An 18,493-nucleotide genomic window follows, 5' to 3' on the forward strand; every position below is an offset into this window, starting at 1 on the left:
GACATCATCAGTGTTTTGTCATTGATGAGTTACCCGTCAAGGAAAGAAAATACAGTGTGCCACCAGCTATGCTAGGCCAGAAACATTGTTACAATATTTTAAAATTGGTTCAGACTAACCGGGTTTTGAAGCATTTTCCTCATCCACTTTGGCCAAGCAGACCACGCCCAGAGTTTACCTAAATTGTTTTAAACTACAAGTAAAATAAGGCTAGATAAAACTATACCTAACCCAATGTACTTGGGGCTGAAGGACCTGAGCCAAACCCCACTGAAGTCAATGGGAGTCTTTCCACTTATTTAAATGGGCTTTGGTTCAGGCTCTAAACGTACAGTATTATTGATTGTACCCAGACAGTTTATTCAGTCTTGTGTATTCATATGTATTTCAGCAGCACCATTCATATCTCTATAGTTAAGGATGTATTAGCTTTCTTTTTTGCTTTTTCTATCTTTAATTAAAACCTACATTTTCCGAGAAGGCTATAATTACTAAAAAACATAGCTCCGAGCTAAAAGCAACTAGCAAAGTTCTAGAAGCAAGTTTAGCACTGTTTTTAAAAAGCAAGTTATTTCTGAGCATTAAAACCTTTTTAAAATAGAAATTTACATATTTTAAAATTTTTGGTTGTATAACTCAAAAATGGATTTGATCCAAAACTTAAAATCAAGTACACAACACACACACACACACACACACACACACACACGCAAATAACAATTGAAAAGACATATTTTCAAATGAACCTTTTATCAATATAGAGCATTGTTTCCATTTTTTCCTCCCTCCAGCTGTTAAGGATTTTTATTATATAGTGTGCAAATTAGGGGCCTGATTCTGTAGATCTCACTAGTTTCAAGCTCTAATTATCTAATGGTTCAATAAATGAGGGAGCCTCCAAGGATCTGGACTGATGTCTCATGGAAATAATCCTAGATTTTGTGACTTTCTTTATATGTTTACCTGTGAGAATGGAATGGCTCCAGCTGGAATCATTCAGGTCCCATAGGTAAATATTACTCATTTGCTTTTTTTCTTAATCCGCTATTTACCCAAGAGACCACAATGGCTCTTTTTGAGTCGTGAGCAAATAACTTTCAGTGAAGGTTTTGTTTTGTTTTTTAAATTAACCTCATGCACAGGATTTCAATACATGTAAATAACAAAAGCACATCAACACAAATCAGGGAAATTCTAAGTGATTGCTTTTTGTTAATGTTAAAAATAAATTAGGTTCTATAGCCAGGATCACGAAATATTTTTATTATTGAAAAGACAGACTTGTTTCCAATTGAGAGTCCATCACAATGCAAATCTAATATATTATATCAGAAGCAATTCAACTGACATAAAGATTCTACTAGTAATATATTTTATGCTGTTACTGATGGACATGTGCACCATCACAGATTCCAGGCCAGAAGGTATCACTGTGATCAACTAATCTGACCTGTATAACACAGGCCACAGAACTTCCGCAAAATAATTCCTGGAGCTTACTGTTTAGAAAAACATCCAATCATGATTTTAAAATGGTCAGTGATGGAGAATCCACCATGACCCTTGGTAAATTGTTCCAGTGGTTAATTACTCTCACAGTTTAGAAGAAAAAAAAAAAAAAAAAGTGATGCCTTATGCCTGGTCTGAATTTGTCTAGCTTCAACTTCCAGCCATTGGATCACGTTATACCTTTCTCTGCTAGACTGAAGAGCCCATTATTAAATATTTGTTCCCCATGTAAATACTTATAGACTAATCAAGTCATCTCTTAACCTTCTTTGTTAAGATGAGTAAGATTGAGCTCTTTATCCCTTCTCACCCTCTCTCCCCCTCACCCCTCCCCAAATCTTTTTCAGAGTCATTGCTTTCAGGGACAGAGTCTCCCATCATAGAAGTATGGTAGGTTCTTTGTGCCTAGATGTATACATTTAGCCATAGGAAAACCTATATTGTTGCTTGTGCCCAGTTTATCAAATAATCCAGATCAATCTATATCAGCGACCAGTCCTCTTTTTATTTACCTCCCCCCCCAATTTTTGTGTCATTCGAAAGTTTTATCAGTGTTGATTTTATGTTTTGTTTCAAGACACTAATAAAAATGTTAAATACCGCAGGGCCAAGAACCAATCCTTGTGGGACTCTATTAGAAACACACCCATCGAATGATGATTCCCCGTTTACAATTACATTTTGAGACCTGTTAGCCACAATTTAATGTGTGCCATGTTAAGTTTAGATCTTACTAGTTTTTTTAAAGTCAAAATGTCATGAGTACTAATTCAAATACCTTGTAGAAGTATATTACATCAACACCTTTATCTTTATCAACCACACTTGTAATCTCATAAAAAAAAGATATCAAAATTTGACAAAATTTATCTGCAATAAACTCATGTTGGTTGGGCATTAATTATATTAACCTCCTTTAATTCATTATTAAGCAAGTCCCTACATTATCTTGCCCGCGTTAGACGTCAGACTAACAGGCCTATAAATTAACTACATCATCCTGTTTACCCTTTTTAAATATTGGCACAACACTAGCTTTCCTCCAGTCTTCTGAAACTTCCACATTGGGCCAAGACTTATTGAAAATCAACATTAATGCTTCAGTGAGCTCCTTAGTCAGCTCTTTTAAAACTCCTGGATGCAAGTTATCTGGACTTGCTGATTTAAAAACATTTACTTTAGCAGCTGCTGCTTAACATACTCCTGAGATAGTAGACAAATAGAAAGAGTGTTATCATATGAGATAACTATGTCATCTATTTTTTCCTCAAATGCATAACAAATATTTATTGAACACTTCAGCCTTTTCTACATTATTATTAATAATTCTACCCTTTCCATTTAGTAATGGACGAATACCATTGTTAGATTCCCTTTGGTCCCAATATATATTTCTAAAAATTCCTTCCTATTGTCCTTAACTCTACCGACAGATTTCTCGTGTCCTTTTACTCTCTTATCTATTTCCTACAATTGCTAACTTATGTTAATATTATATAATTATTTTTTGTAGCTGCCTTCACTTCCCCTTTAAGTGGTGTTTTTTTGTTTGTTTGTTTTTTTACCAATATGGCCTTCTTCCTTCACTGTGACTTTTTGTGCCTCTAGTAAAAGTATTGTTAATCCATTCCAAATTATCATTCACAAGTAATAAATGGAAACTAAATATTACATTTAGGAATCCAGATAAAATGGGATGGCTTCCCATCAGACATCCCACAATGAAATCCCAGAAAGCACAAGGGCTGATGCCTGGACCAGCAGGAACCAAACTCTCACACCCTTATTAAGGTCTCCAGCTTGTCTGGAGAAAGGCCTTCTTAACCAAAGTCTGGTAGGATATACATCAGGCTAAAAAGATGGTCCATGTCATAAAATAAGCTGTATTGTTCCTATATTTACTGGAGTGTAACTGAGTATGAAGAACCCTATCAGAAATACTTTTTAGAAAGTTTCTTTCATAAGGAAAACCCTGAAGTTTCAAGGTCAAGATGCCCTCACAGACCACCAAAAGAAAAAGGGAGAGTCCCATCTGAGGAAACTCCCGACAACTAGCCCTAAAGCCAAAAAAGGAGCATCAGGTAGTCTCAAAGTATATGGCAATGAAAGAGAAAACATCCATGGCAGGGGATGGGGAGAGGGAGGGAGAGAAAGAAATAGATGGTAAGACATGCCGGGGGAGGAGAAGAGAGAAAGGAAGGAATCCGGGCAACACTACAGGCAGGAAGGAAGAGGGAGACTCCACAGCTTTTTGAGTGGAGGAGACCACATGGAGGAACTGAACAAAGGTAACCTAGGGTTGGGGAAAGAGGAAGGAGAGGAAGAGAATATGCCAAAACAGAAGGTCACATCATCTGCCTTCTGACAATGCTAGAAGGGAAATTAGGTTTACTGGTCACAGCCAAACACTTTTGAGCCCATTGGGCCTGTTGAATGAGGAGCTGGCTGGTTGTGTGATGGAGGGGTACAGAGACTGATGGGACTCTCCTTAAGTTCAGGATGCTTATTTAAAGCATTCCCAACTCTGCCCATGGGGTTCCTCCATGAGTGGATTTATATGCACGTTTGGAATGCTGATAGGGCTTTGCATGCTCTTGGATGTTTTAGCGATGCTGTGACAATACATGGCGCCAGCAATGTACGGTTTGGTGGAATCTTCATCTGTCAGCACAGTAAATCTTCAAAAATGGCCTGAAAACTGTATCCATCTTGAAGTCCTAATAATCAAGAACCCTAAGTGCACATAATGGGCAAAATAATTAAATCACAACTCCACCTGGCCTCTTTTTGTCCATTTGGAGTTTTTGAGTGCAAATATTTGATTTTTTTCAACATGTAGATATTTGTACTTCAAAATGCAGGTGCATGTGTAGAGGTGGGATAAACATTTAGCATAAAATGTGTTCTATTCTAAAGAATTTAATAACAGGTTGTTTAAATATTTCCAGGAATCCAACTAGCTTTAACGTATGTGTTTTATTTAATGAGCTGTGTGCCTTTGTATTTTATCCTTATTTATATAGGCTACTTCATGGAAGCCTATTGTCCTGTGCAATTTCCTTGTAAATAAGAGGTTTCCAAGGTAAATCTATCCTGAAGATAAATTCCCTTGAGAATTTATCCTGATTAGTAGATATAATACAAAAATAAATGCATGCACACATGGGTACCAATGTAACACAACAGCAAACAGATTATAGTGCATATGTTGAGCAATAAAGTGCTTATGTTACTGAACTCTAAATATAAATCTTTTTTCTTTACTATCTTTATTCAAATTCTCACCTGATTGTCATCATACACTCAATGTTCTAGCCTCATTGCAATATCTTCCTCAATGCTATAACCAAATACAAAATGTATAAGAGTAGCTCCACAAATATTGTAAATATATTTACTATCAGTTCAAAGATGCATCTCCTGATTGGGTCTCTTGCTCAGGCAAAGTGCATTGCAAGTCTGAAAGCCAAACAATTTATCCTTATTTCTTTTAAAAGTACAATTACCTTGACTACAATTTAAAATAAAGATCCAATTTACCAAAATATTACACATTATTGTTTGGGCTGTGATTTTACTGAAATTAAAAAAAAATCAGTTACCTATGGAAACTGCATAAATGAGGGGAAAAAACAAGATTTGTAAATTACTTGTTCAGTTTATTTTTTGAGCTATGAACTATCCACGAAAAAAACTGGATTCAAAATCTAAATCTGATTAACTCTTCATAATATACCTGCTCTCTGTGATATGCAAAGGGCTGATTTTTGATTGTGGATTCATGCAAAGAAGTCTTGTTATAAACTCATAATTTAAAGGTAGAGAAGAGCGATACCCTGGATGACAATAATGATCCATCTCCTCTTGAAGAAACGGTACGGTTTAGCAGATAGGGCTAGGTCAGGAGACGTGGGTTGTGTTCCTTGATCTGACACTAGCCTACTGTGGATACTTAGGCAAGTCACTTTGTGTCCATTTCCCCATCTGTAAAGTGGGGATAATGATTCTCACCTTCTTTTGTAACAAGCTTTGTGATCAACAGATGCAAAGCATTACGAAACAGTTATGTATGATTAATACTAAATTTTAAAAAGTCACCACAACATACGGACAAATGCCTCCGTGTCCTTGCCAGCAAGCACAGAAATCCTCAGTCACAGATGGAACCATCAATGCTCTGCTGCACAGAGGGAAAACCACGTAGGGTATGAAAGTAACTACACTTTCCCTGCAGAGGGTGTGCAAGAGCCCCAACTATTACTACGGCTCTTGGGCTCAGTGACAGCCCAGCTGCCGCACAGCTAGTCCAATCCAAGCTGCCTGGCTGGGGCAGGGGGGGATTCTATTCTTCTATCCCCTCTTATGGCCTCTGTGCAAAACCCATTTACTCGAGATTTGTGGTAGGATTGGTGGGGGCAGTATCTGGTCCATCAAACTGCCAGCTCTTTTTACAGGGAGCTGGTTTATAACCATATATATTAAAGTTTTAAAAGTATACACAATGGCCTTGTTTGTAAAATTGTCCATATAAATTTAGTATACCAAGCATTACAATGCTATTTTAAGAAAGAAAAAAGCTATCACTCATGATGAAAAGCTATTAATCTAGAGAGACTGATGGACAGAGAACAATGAGATACAATGGGCTTGTGATTATTTTTTTCCTGGTTTCACTACAGCACATCTATTTAATTTAAAATATGGATTTTGGGGGGCCGGGGAATACTGATGCCCTACTGAAAATCTTGAAGAAATTCTTTAAAATGCTTTATTCCATGAAGAAAATAAATGGAGACCCCTCCTCCTTCTCCCAAACCACCTTTCAACTATCTCAGAATCTGATTAAGAATGGCAATTTTTTTTCTGACATTCTTGGGTTTTTTTAAATAAAAGAAAAATGTCAGATGGGGTTAGTGACTTATGTTTGTTTGTTTTTTCCTCCTGTATGATTTACTATGTAGACATTGCCAATGATTTACACATTATATATTTTTCTTCTGGTGAGATTACAAACAAATGCATACATTTACAAATAGATAGTGCATGGAACAAGATAGAGGTCCTGAGAAAACAACAGTAAGTGATTATATAATTTGGCATTTCTTGATTCTTGCAACTTTAAAGTATTGATTTTTTTGGTATGGAATTTCCTGGTGTTTCTTTTTCAAATGAAAAAGGGTAAGACAAAAATGTGATAGCTGATAAAGCTGCAGCTTCCTTGGGGCTTTTCTAAATAATTTTTGCACTACTTGAACCATAATGGTTTAGAAACTGGTACGGGTAAAGTGGTACAAGTGGCCACTGCTATATAAGTATAATGGTGCTTATATCACTGATAAGGAGTATCACTTATTCCTATAAATGTATGCATATTTCTAAATAGCTGCTATCAGTGCACAAGTGGGAAAGGGAAAGAGCAAAGAGTGAAAGATTAAACTTTCACAGTAGTGATCACTGATCACAAGAATCATGGTAGGGGACCACTGTGACAGCTGATATCTATTTGTAAGTCTAAAAAGGCTCTTTAAAAAAATAATTTTTTATTTCTATTTTTCTCCAAAACTTCAGGCTGTAGCCACAGACACACATTCACGTGCGCACACACCAACCGTTTGATTACCAGTCAGCAAAACTGCTGAATGATCGTAAGTGCTAACCTGGCCATCTTGTGCATTTTTTTCTGAAATAAGTAAAGTTCCAAACATCTCTTTTACTTCTTCCTTCAGCAAAACATGGTGTTTTTTCAAGAACAAAATGTGTTTGCATAAACGTTCCCATAACATGGCAAAATCCAATGGCAGGTCAGGCCTGGAAAACAGACATACATGCAGTAAATATGACAGACACAGCGTGTCAATAAATTGTAAAATCAGCCCATGCTATTCATATCTGTTTGTTTAGTGCAGTATAATCAATGAGATATTATTAACTACTTTTTAAAAACTCAATGTGTAATATCCTTGCGGAAAGTGGAAAATAACATTTCTGTGTCTACAGACTGTCTCTTTACAGTTGACAAATCCTTGCCCTCCCTGTCCTACAAATTTAGCTGAAATGAATATAACTCCTTTTATTCTGATTGCCTCTTCCTTCGTGCACTCACATTAGTGCTCACATAATCAATGATGTTGCCATCGTCTGTATTTAATAGTACACTACGTAGAATTATTAGAGATTATTAAAAATGAAGTATAGTTGTCAATGTGCATGACTGTGTGATGCTTTATTCAGGATTTATTGAGTTTGTTCACATACGCGAGTCTGCAGAGCTTGGGATGGCTGATTTTCCCACAGTCCCTCTGGGAGGCCATGCAGAGCCACAGCCAGGGTGCACTGTGGAGAATAGGTGCCGCAGGAAGTACAGCCCAAGGGACCCAGTGTGACAGTATCCTGCAGCCCTCTGATTGGCCAGCAACCCTATTTAACTCTGGAAGGTGCCCCAAGAAGTTTGCTGGTCAACAACACAGATTTGGGGCCTGGTGCAACTCCAGACCTCATCTGGTCTCCTGATCAATGGTCTCTGATCCCAGCCTGACCCTGACTTTAACTTAGTACTACCTCTGATCCCCAGTCTCCACCTCCGGCCTGACACTGACCCGGATTCCTGCCTACCAGTTCTAGCCTGACACATATAAGAACATATATATGGGGGGAGGGATAGCTCAGTGGTTTGAGCATTGGCCTGCTAAACCCTGGGTTGTGAGTTCAATCCTTGAGGGGGCCACTTAGGGATCTGGGGGAAAATTGGTACTTGGTCCTGCTAATGAAGGCAGGGGGCTGGACCCGATGACCTTTCGGGGTCCCTTCCAGTTCTATGAGATAGGTATATCTCCATAAGAACGGCCATACTGGGTCAGACCAAAGGTCCATCTAGCCCAGTATCCTGTCTTCCGACAGTGGCCAATGCCAGGTTCCCTAGAGGGAATGAACAAACAGGTAATTATCAAGTGATCCATCCCCTGTCACCCATTCCCAGCTTCTGGCAAACAGAGGCTAGGGACACCATCCTTGCCAACAGCTACTGATGGACCTATCCTCCATGAACTTATCTAGGTTTTTTTTTAACCCTGTTATAGTCTTGGCCTTCACAACATCCTCTGGCAAGGAGTTCCACAGTATGACTGTGCGTTATGTGAAAAAATACTTCCTTTTGTTTGTTTTAAACCTGCTGCCTATTAATTTCATTTGGTGGCCCCTAGTTCTTGTGTTATGAGAAGGAGTAAATAACACTTCCTTATTTACTTTCTTCACACCAGTCATGATTTTATAGACTTCTATCAGATCCCCCCTTATTCGTCTCTTTTCCAAGCTGAACAGTCCCAGTCTTATTAATACTACAACCTCTGGTCTCCCGTCTCCGACCCTGGCCTGACTTTGACCCCAACTCTTGCTTACTAATCCCAGCTCTAACGATTCCTCTGACCCCCGCCCACCAACTACCACCCTGATGTGTGGACCCCAACCCAGCTGTGATTGCTAGGCCACACCACCTATGCCCTGGTCCCTTACATCTTACTTGGTAATTTGCAAAACTCAGTGTTCCATAATAGATCTTCCAGTCAGTACTATAAATTAGCAACATTCTGTTGCACTGATACACACTTTACAAATATTCCTAGTCACATGGTATATTGGATTAAGTGTGGTGCTAGGAGCCAGGAGGTCTTGAGTTCTATTTCCCTTCTGCAACTAACTGGCCCTAATAATACTTTGCTTAATCTACTAAGCAGCCTGATAAGGAACACCTCTTTCTCCAGCAGCTTTTTCAAAATCCACACTTACAGGGATTTTTGAGCAAAAGTGGGTTTTCCATTTTTCACAACAATCAATATACTTAAAAATATTCCCCACTACATCTGGTAAAAAAAAGCATTTTAAAAAAATTGCTCCATTTCCAAAGACGTTTCACAAATTCTAGAAGAGGCAAGTTTCATTTAATGCTATAGGTGTATTTCCCTGAGAAACAGCTTCGGAAATACTGCAATGATACATCAGTGCTCAGAGATGTATCTGTCTCCAAAGGACAACTAAATCCTGTGAAATGAATGGTACTTCAGTGCTAATAAGTGCCCTGATCCTGCAAACACAAGCATTCCTGTAACTTTACTCATGTTATAGATTAGGGCATAAACGTTAAGCGTAAGGCATGGGGAAGGAGTTCTGTTTTCATTACAGTGCTAGCAAATGATCTCACTAATGAAACCTTCCCCTGCCTTGTGGCATGTGTATGAAAAGGAAACATTCTAGGCTTCTACAATAGTATATACAAAATAATTAACCATTAAGGTTAAAATAAGTGGTTACAATAAAAATCAGGGAATGCAAAAGCTAAAGGTTTCCTCCAGCAACGTTAACTCGGTCACATGGCATATAGAGTTGATTTTATACTATATATTTAAATACTAAAAACAAATCATAATAATATGTTAAGCAATTTAATTAGTATTTTTTATTTCTGTTGTTCTTGCTACAGACAAGTAAAAGCATCATGACAGAGTTAAATTTCTCTTGGGAAGTTAATTTTTTCTTTTATTTGAACTGTCCATCCTTTAAGGTCCATTCCTATAAAGTTCCATTTTAATTTCAATTTAGTTATCCCAGCCTCTGAATTAAAGGAACCAGGGATAGGCATTAAATTCTAACCCACAACTGGGGAGGAGAGGACAAAGACCGGCCAGTCAGGGATGCAATGGAGAACCATGAATTTCAAATTTTTGTGGCTGGAATACAAAGCCTGGGTATCTGTGAAACATGATCACACATTCAAATAAACTCTATTGGGGAGGGGAGTGAAGGGGCATGAGTGAGAGGAGAAAAATGAATAAGGGACTTGAAGCTGGTCAAAAGTATAAATTGTGAAGATGCTAAACAGACCAACTGCTAACCCCTTCATCTGTTTATTTAAGTGCATGCATGCGCAGCACACAGGGGCAGTGAGTCTACCTGAAAGTACACACTTGTAAATGTGCATGCTCAGTACGAAGTTTTAATATAATCATAACTTTATTACATTTCAAACCATTTTTTACAAATCCAGCAAAGACACTATTCACCGTTGAGGGCTATGTCCAATGTAAGTTTCAAATTTCAGTCAATTTTAATTGAGTCTAGACGAATAAAGAAATGTTTTGTTTTGTTTTTTAAGTGAAAATAGTATTATTTCCTCTATTTAACTCAAAAATGATTGAAAGAATTTTCCTCACAGTTTCCAAACTAATTCACCTTGGAGCCAAGAGCAAACAAATAGTTTCATCCCAAAAAAGTGTTTTTATTAAAAATTGGCATAAACATAGGAAAACAGAAGTTTATAACTGAAACAGTTTTGCACCATTTAATTCTAACTTTCACTACAAAGTGAATGATTATAATAATGCACCATGTTTTCTGGGACACAAATAAATGCCTCTATGCTGGCCATGTGTTTCACAACCTGGGCTCTCAACAGAATTACCAGATTATGTGTAAATATTCTATGTGTATGTATCTTGCTTTTTAGAAAGATACTTTGTATAGTATTTCAGATACAGCATATAAACCACACACTGAGCACCTCTGTTAGAAACAGCTGTGTTTCCCTCCTCTTCTCCTCCCCAGAAAGATGCATCTTTGTAAGAACCCTTATTTACTCCTCAAATTTATATCCTACATCCTCATGGTTCCATATTGCAACCACTCGCCTTTCAAACAATAAAGGACAAGTATATGAAATCCCTTTGAAGTTTAATACTGTTCCTCAATCAGCAAAAGGAGTCACTGTTGAGAAATTCCAATAAACTCGCAGCCCGGGCTGCAATACAATGGGAATCCAGTGCAAGTCTTCTCCCTGACAGTGCAAAGACTATGATGACAAGGCAAACCAAAGAGCAGCTTTTTTGCTGTTGAAAGTCAGTCCACCTACCTTTCCAGGTTAGGGAAGTGTATCATGTAATTAACATATTTTAATGATACATTTTGAAGTTGACCAGTGGATTTTAGCCACATGTCTCTCGTTGATGCAAATGGAAGGCAGAGCTAAATCTATATAATGTCTCATTTAAAATGAGAAAAAAACTTTACACTTAACATGTAAAAAGCAAATAGGTGCACAACCTTTTAGTGAGAAGAGCTCAACTGAAGTGATTTTAAAAACTGACTAGTAAAAAAAAAAAAAAATCGGCTTATTCTGCTAATTTACAATGTTTGAATCACATGGCTGATATTGAAGTGTGTGTAGATCACCTCTTGGAATTCTGAAATTTTAATGTCACTCAGGATTTGACCTATATTCTGCTTTCTTTTCATGAAACATTCAGAAACAAATTCAGACAAAGAGTAAGAACATTAATTGTATGATTGCATTAGTTTTGTGACTATGATACCTGACTTGCTTTTCATCTGTAGATCTACCTCTGTCATTAAGTGTTTTCTCAGGTAAGAGGCATCCATTCAATGTGTTCTGCAACAATCCCTGAAGCTGATGAAGGACAACTGCTTCACATGCCTCAAGGTCTTCCTCTTTCAAATTGCCAGTTTGATTACAAAAGCTATAAAATAAAACAGGTGCTGCATGAAATGTTTATTTAAGCCCAGACAGACAGCTAAAATAGGTTTGGATATAGAATCTGCAATAATTCTCATGGTTTATGGAATAATAATCAGTAATATAATCTAGACATAAAAATGCAGCCATGACAATGTCTCTTGACAAAGACATAAAATAGAGCGATGTAGTTAGAAAAAAAGATTTTTTTTTTAAAAACCCAGGGATCAAATCCAACTTTTTAACTCCTTAACGCCCTTTGACTGGGGATATTACACCTGAAAAATAATTATTCCTATGACAAGAAACACCACATGAATATTCTAGGTGAGCTAAACCAACCTATCAACCAATCTTTAAAAAGGTAAAGTTTTATATGGTTGATTATATCAAAATTAGTTCTTGCAATAACTTTTGTCACCTGACAGCCTTGTGAATCCTGGATGCAATAAAATATATCCACCAGCTGTTTTTTGGAGATAAAAGACTGAATACAACAATTAAGATTGAAACAACACGAATTTCAATACCCTCCGTTGCAGTGGGACCACGCAAACACTTACATGTGTGCTTAATTTTATGCATATGAGTAGTGCCCCTGAAGTCAATGGGCCTATTCACGTTCATAAAGTTAAGAATGTGCATAAGTGTTAGCAGGACTGGGGCCTCAACATCAACAGTAGTTAAACTGATAAATTAAATTGATAAATTAAACAGTAATAAGTCACCAGAACCAGACAGTATTGACTCAACAGTGCTGAAGGACCTAAAATATGAAATTGAAGAACTACTAATTGTGCTACGTAACCTATTGCTTAAATCAATGGTTCTCAACCAGGGGTACACATCCCCTGGGGGTACATAGAGGTCTTCCAGGAGGAACATCAAGTCATTTAGATTTTTGACTAGTTTTACAATAGGCTACATAAAAAGCACTAGCGAAGTCAGTACAAACTAAAATTGCATATAGATAATGACCTGTTTATACTGTTCTATATACTATACAGTGAAATGTAAGTACAATATTTATTTTCCAATTGATTTATTTCATAATTATTTGGTAAAAATGAGAAAGTAAGCCATTTTTCAATAATAGCATGCTGCGACACTTGTATTTTTATGTCTGATTTTGTAAGCAAGTTGTTTTTAAAGTGAGGTGAAACTTGGGGTACGCAAGACTGATCATACTCCTGAAAGGGGTACAGTACTCTGGAAAGGTTGAGAACTACTATCTTAAATCAGCCCCTGTACCAGCTGATTAGCAGATTGCTAATGTAACATTAATTTTAAAAAAGGCTCCAGAGGTGATCCTGGCAATTACAGGCTGGTAAGCCTAACTTCAGTACCCAGCAATTTGGTTGAAACTATAGTAAAGAACAGAATTATCAGACACATAGATGAACACAATATGTTGAGAAAGAGTCAATGCGGCTTTTGCAAAGGGAAATCATGTCTCACCAATTTATTGGAATTCTTTGAGCGGGTCAATAAGTGTGTGGACAAAGGTGATCCAGTGGATACAGTATACTTCAGAAAGCCTTTGACAAAGTCTCTCACCAAAGACTCTTAAGCAAAGTATGCAGTCATGGGATAAGAGGGAAGGTCCTCTCATGCATCAGTAACTGGTTACAGAATAGGAAATAAAGGGTAGGAATAAATGGTCAGTTTTTACAGTGGAGAGAAGTAAATAGCAGGGTCCCACAGGGATCTGTACTGGAACCAGTGCTGTTCAACATATTCATAAATGATCTAGAAAAAAGGGTAGGCTGTTAGATGGCAAAGTTTGCAGGCAATTCAAAATTGTTCAAGATGGTTAAGTCCAAGGCCGACTGCGAAGAGTTACAAAGGGATCTCACAAAACTGGATGACTGGGCAACAAAATAGCAGAAGAAATTCAATGTTGATAAATGGAAAGTAGTGCACACTGGAAAACATAATCCCAACTATATATACAAAATGATGGGGTCTAAATTAGCTGTAACCACTCAAAAAAGATCTTGTGGATAGTTCTCTGAAAACATCCACTCAATGTGCAGTGGCAGTCAAAAAAGATAACAGTGTTAGGGAACAACTAGGAAAAAGATGAACAATAAGACAGAAAATATCATAACGCCACTATATAAATCTACGGTACACCCACACGTTGAAAGGCATGCAGTTCTGATTGCCCCCTCTCAAAAAAAGTTCTATTAGAATTGTAAAAGTACAAAACTGATTAGGGGTATGGAACAGCTTCCATATGAAGAGACATTAAGAAGACTGGGACTGTTCAGCTTGGAAAAGAGATGACTGTGGGGGCGGGATCTGATAGAGGTCTATAAAATCATGAATGGTATGGAGAAAATGAATAAATATGTTTTATTTACCACTTCACATAACATAAGAACAAGGCATCATCCAATGAAATTAACAAGGCAACGGGTTTAAAACAAACAAAAGGAAGTATTTCTTCACACAACGCACAGTCAGCCTGTTCCCAGGGGATGTTGTGATGGCAGAAAAGTATAACTAAGTTAAAAAAAGAATTAGATAAATTCATAGAGGATAGGTCCATCAATGGCTATTAGCCAAGATGATCAGGGATGCAACCCCATGTTCTGACTGCCAGAAGCAGGGTCTGGATGACCGGGGATGCATCACTCAATAAATTGCCTTGTTCTGTTCATTACCTTTGAAGACCTGGCACTGGCCACTATCAGAAGACAGGAGGACACTGAGCTAGATGGATCATTGGTCTGACTCAGTATGGTCACGCTTACGTTCTTAAATATAGTTATAAGTATAGGGATTACTGGAGTTGCCACAGTGAAGGTAAATACCATGTTGACGCAGGAAACAATTTCTAATTATACCCATTGTACAGGCAAATAATTCTAACTTGTTTTGGAAACCTTCCTTATGACTCCCTAAAATAAACAGATCTTTTTTATGGTAGCATTTAATTAAAGATGCCAAAAGACCTTTCAGTCCCTAGGCCTGCTTTTGTAGACATAGTGAGGTGCCAAATGATGTGTTTCAGAGCTGCAGACAGGCACAGGACAATATCATACCACTATTTACATACATTCTTCGTTACTGTTTGGCTTTTGGTGCATTTTTCCGCTGCCAACCCAGAAAGAAGAATGTGGTGGTATCACTCTTTACACTAATCCCAGCACTAAGGGCCATTTCCAAGGGCTAGACTAGAGTAACCTTCTGAACATTTAGGCTGAGCAGAGCCCTTATTTATTAAAATTATTTGGTGGGACGGGGTTCCTAAAGTCATAGTTCAGCTTTTTGCTGACATCAGAAGTGTGTTTTTTTTGTTAACTACTGTAGATGTTGGATTGGAGGAGGTCTTTCTCTCTCTGCTCCTTTTCACCAACAGAATGAAGACTATAGACCACCAGCTTATATCTCAAAGATCACTGAACAGCTGCCAGGGGTAACAACTTCTAGTCACCAGAGCCAAATTCAAAGCTAGTAGCCAAAAAACAATTTAAAGAAAATTTTATTTATAGATCAGGAGTACTTGTGGCACCTTAGAGACTAACAAATTTATTAGAGCATAATAAATAATAATATGCTCTAATAAATTTGTTAGTCTCTAAGGTACCACAAGTACTCCTGTTCTTTTTGCGGATACAGACTAACACGGCTGCTACTCTGAAACCTTATTTATAGATGTTACAGCTAAGGATACTAAAGCAAAAGCAAATGAGATGGGACTGGGGAAAAGGAAATACTATCCGTTTCTAATTTCTACTTTTTAATTTAGAGTTCTGTTGGTGTAGATCAAATGAAAGTTGCACCAACCTTATTAGCTTCTTCATTTTTGCCAGACTTATGGTTTCACTTTGGTATAAAGCCAAGCATTCAGGTGCTGCTTTCGCTACCAAATCTTCTATGAACTGGAGTAAATGGGAGAATCCTTCAAATGACAAACAATCCCTGAAGACAGATAACAAACAATGTTTTAAAGCTTTTAAAACTGCATTCTACTGAGCGCAAGTCAAACATATGTATACATTTAAATTATTTTGATTTGTGTCCTTATTTTAATCTTTCACCCACACTAAGAGGTTTACAAAAAGGTTAAAAGTCTTGACAATAAAGACAGAACTCAGTCAGACTTCCCAAATAAAGTAAATGAATACGGTAAGAGGAAAAACAGATATGAAACCGAATACTACATCAACAGCTTTTTAGAAAAGTGCTAAATCTACATTTATATTGCTAGTGAAACTGAGAATTACCTTTCAGCAAAAACAATATTGCTGTAGCTCTGTAGAAAAAGGAAAAAAAAAAATCTTGAACTCCAACAATGCTTTTACATTTCTGCCAGTCGTCTCGGTCCACTTTGGACACCATGTTTCAATAGCACCAATGAGTGTTTTATTTTTAATTAGGGTGAATGCATGTCTCTGTTTTCAGGGGCTGTCTTTGTGTTCCTGCCAACTTCACAGAAATCAGCACTTTGCTCTAGTTTTTGGAGACCTCTATAGACTTGGCTACATAAGGAATAAGAATCCATAATTATAATCCAGAATCAAAATCTATAATCCTTTTATACTATATAGCACTTCTCATCCACAAATGACAGAGAGCTTCACAAGGACTTCAATGGCTACCAGGGTCAGTGAAATTGGCAACAAGATGGCTGGGCACATTTGCACTTCCTGATATATGTGGTCATCCTGACCGCCCCTCTATCCACAAGAAACCTCAAGCCAACGATCCTCCACATGTAAAGGCAGATCAATAAGCAGAGAAACGAACATGTATGAGCAGGAAAAATATAAAACAAGGGCTTGGGGTGAGGTGGAAAAGTAATAAAGGGCTAGGAGAGGGTTAAATACGGTTTTCTCCCATTAACTGTAAAATGTCCTAGAGCTTTGAGAAAGAGTGGCAGAGATGGAGGAGGAGTTAGTACCTCTTTCAAACACACACTACTGGGATGTTTGGAAAAATAAAAGTATCAGAAAAGGAGTTTACAGCCATGGGATGTGATTTTCAATTTACCACTCACTTCAATGGGATCAGAGCCAGGCCAACGCCAAGTGCTGTTGGAAATCTTACTCGCAGTGTTTAAAAAAATATTCACCTCTTACTGACTTTTTGGAAGTTTTCTTAACTTTTTTCAGCTCACCTCATCTCCAAAATGACTTGTCCTACAGACTCCAAATTTGTTTTATCGCCCTTGATGTGGAGAGGTGCCTTTTGGTGTTTGTTTATTTCAAATGGGGGAGTAGATGAACATGGGTCAGGACTGGCAAAGATACATAATATAAAGCACTTGTGTGTGGGGGGGTAATATATCCCACTCACCAACACAATAACTTTGACAAATTAATCCTTCCTTTCTCCCAAACCAAAACCACACGCTAATCCTTAACGAGGGACTATTTCCATGTCAAATTTCACCTTTCACAACTTTCTCGAATCACGGTCAAAAACACCAGAAATTTTTTGTATAGGACTAAAGTGTATTTTTTCCCACACCCTTTTACTCAAAAATGGCTGAAAGGAATGGATTCAGTTTATCCTTTCACATACACACACACAGAAGCACACCCTCTTTGAAAAGTGAAGCAGCATATAACATTTCAGGCCCAAAAGTGAATATTTCAGAAAGCTACGAGTGCCTCTGCAAAGGGGTTAAAATAGAAAATGGACTTCAATTTTAAGAAAGTCCTGCTAAGTTTTTTTAAAGAATGGGTTTGTGCCCTCCTTTGCTTTCTTTACGACTGTAAGAAAAGGCCAGAAAGGCTGAGATTAAAGAGATATTTTCTCTTCTTGTGTGTGTTTTTGGTTGGTTGTTTTTTTACTCTAGGAATATCAGGAATTGTAAACTGTGGTCTTCCCTGATTTAACTGGTGGAACTCAGGGATCACGATCCATAATTGAGTCGCCAGAATGTGTCAAAGGGGCATGTGGGAGGCCTCACGCTCACCTTGCAGTGGTGACTCTCTGGTCCAAAGGGCTGGCTGGGCTCGGCTCTCCAACTCCAGATGTTGCGTCGTGGTGCATGGGGTTGTAGCACCACTCAGGTTTGGTTCAACTGCATTGCTGTCATGATGATGGGGGTCCAGCCAGGCCAAATTTGAGTGAATGCCGCTGTGACCCCATACACCAGGTTGCAATGCCCGGAGTAGAGCGCCAAGCTCAACCAGCCCCGTGGTATAGGGCCCATTGCTCTGGTACGCACAGTATGCTTATTTAGTACTTATTAGGTTAATGTATATATTATATACATCATGGTAAAAAATATTTAGTGAGCCAGGTGTTTTTTGCACTAAAGCTATTTACTGGGTTGCAGCAGGCCACCAATGTCTACCAACGGGCCCTGAGTCCAAAAAGGTTGAGACTACTGCACCACAAGGCTCAGAACATGTATTTTGTGACCTTTTGTCCTTTATCTGAAGATGTGAGAGTTGCTGAATGTAAAGGCATCTCTTCTCCAGAACGTTTTTTGATGTTGAAGTT

General features: G+C 37.9%; 1 protein-coding gene across 3 annotated transcripts in view; it reads right to left on the bottom strand.

Annotated features, from left to right (window-relative positions):
* KIZ (kizuna centrosomal protein) overlaps positions 1-18,493 on the bottom strand; it is an 88,997-nt gene that overhangs the window by 27,666 nt on the left and 42,838 nt on the right. For 2 of the 3 annotated variants that reach the window (XM_054024280.1, XM_054024279.1), the window contains 3 exons: positions 15,824-15,958; positions 11,868-12,032; positions 7,167-7,317 (listed from right to left, as the gene is read on the bottom strand). In XM_054024280.1, coding sequence (XP_053880255.1) covers positions 7,167-7,317; positions 11,868-12,032; positions 15,824-15,958 — 451 coding nt within the window. The remainder of the gene's footprint in view (positions 1-7,166; positions 7,318-11,867; positions 12,033-15,823; positions 15,959-18,493) is intronic. The other variant, XM_054024281.1, reaches the window with a different exon arrangement.

Source organism: Malaclemys terrapin, chromosome 3, assembly GCF_027887155.1.
Source record: "Malaclemys terrapin pileata isolate rMalTer1 chromosome 3, rMalTer1.hap1, whole genome shotgun sequence".
Lineage (NCBI taxonomy): Eukaryota > Metazoa > Chordata > Testudines > Emydidae > Malaclemys > Malaclemys terrapin.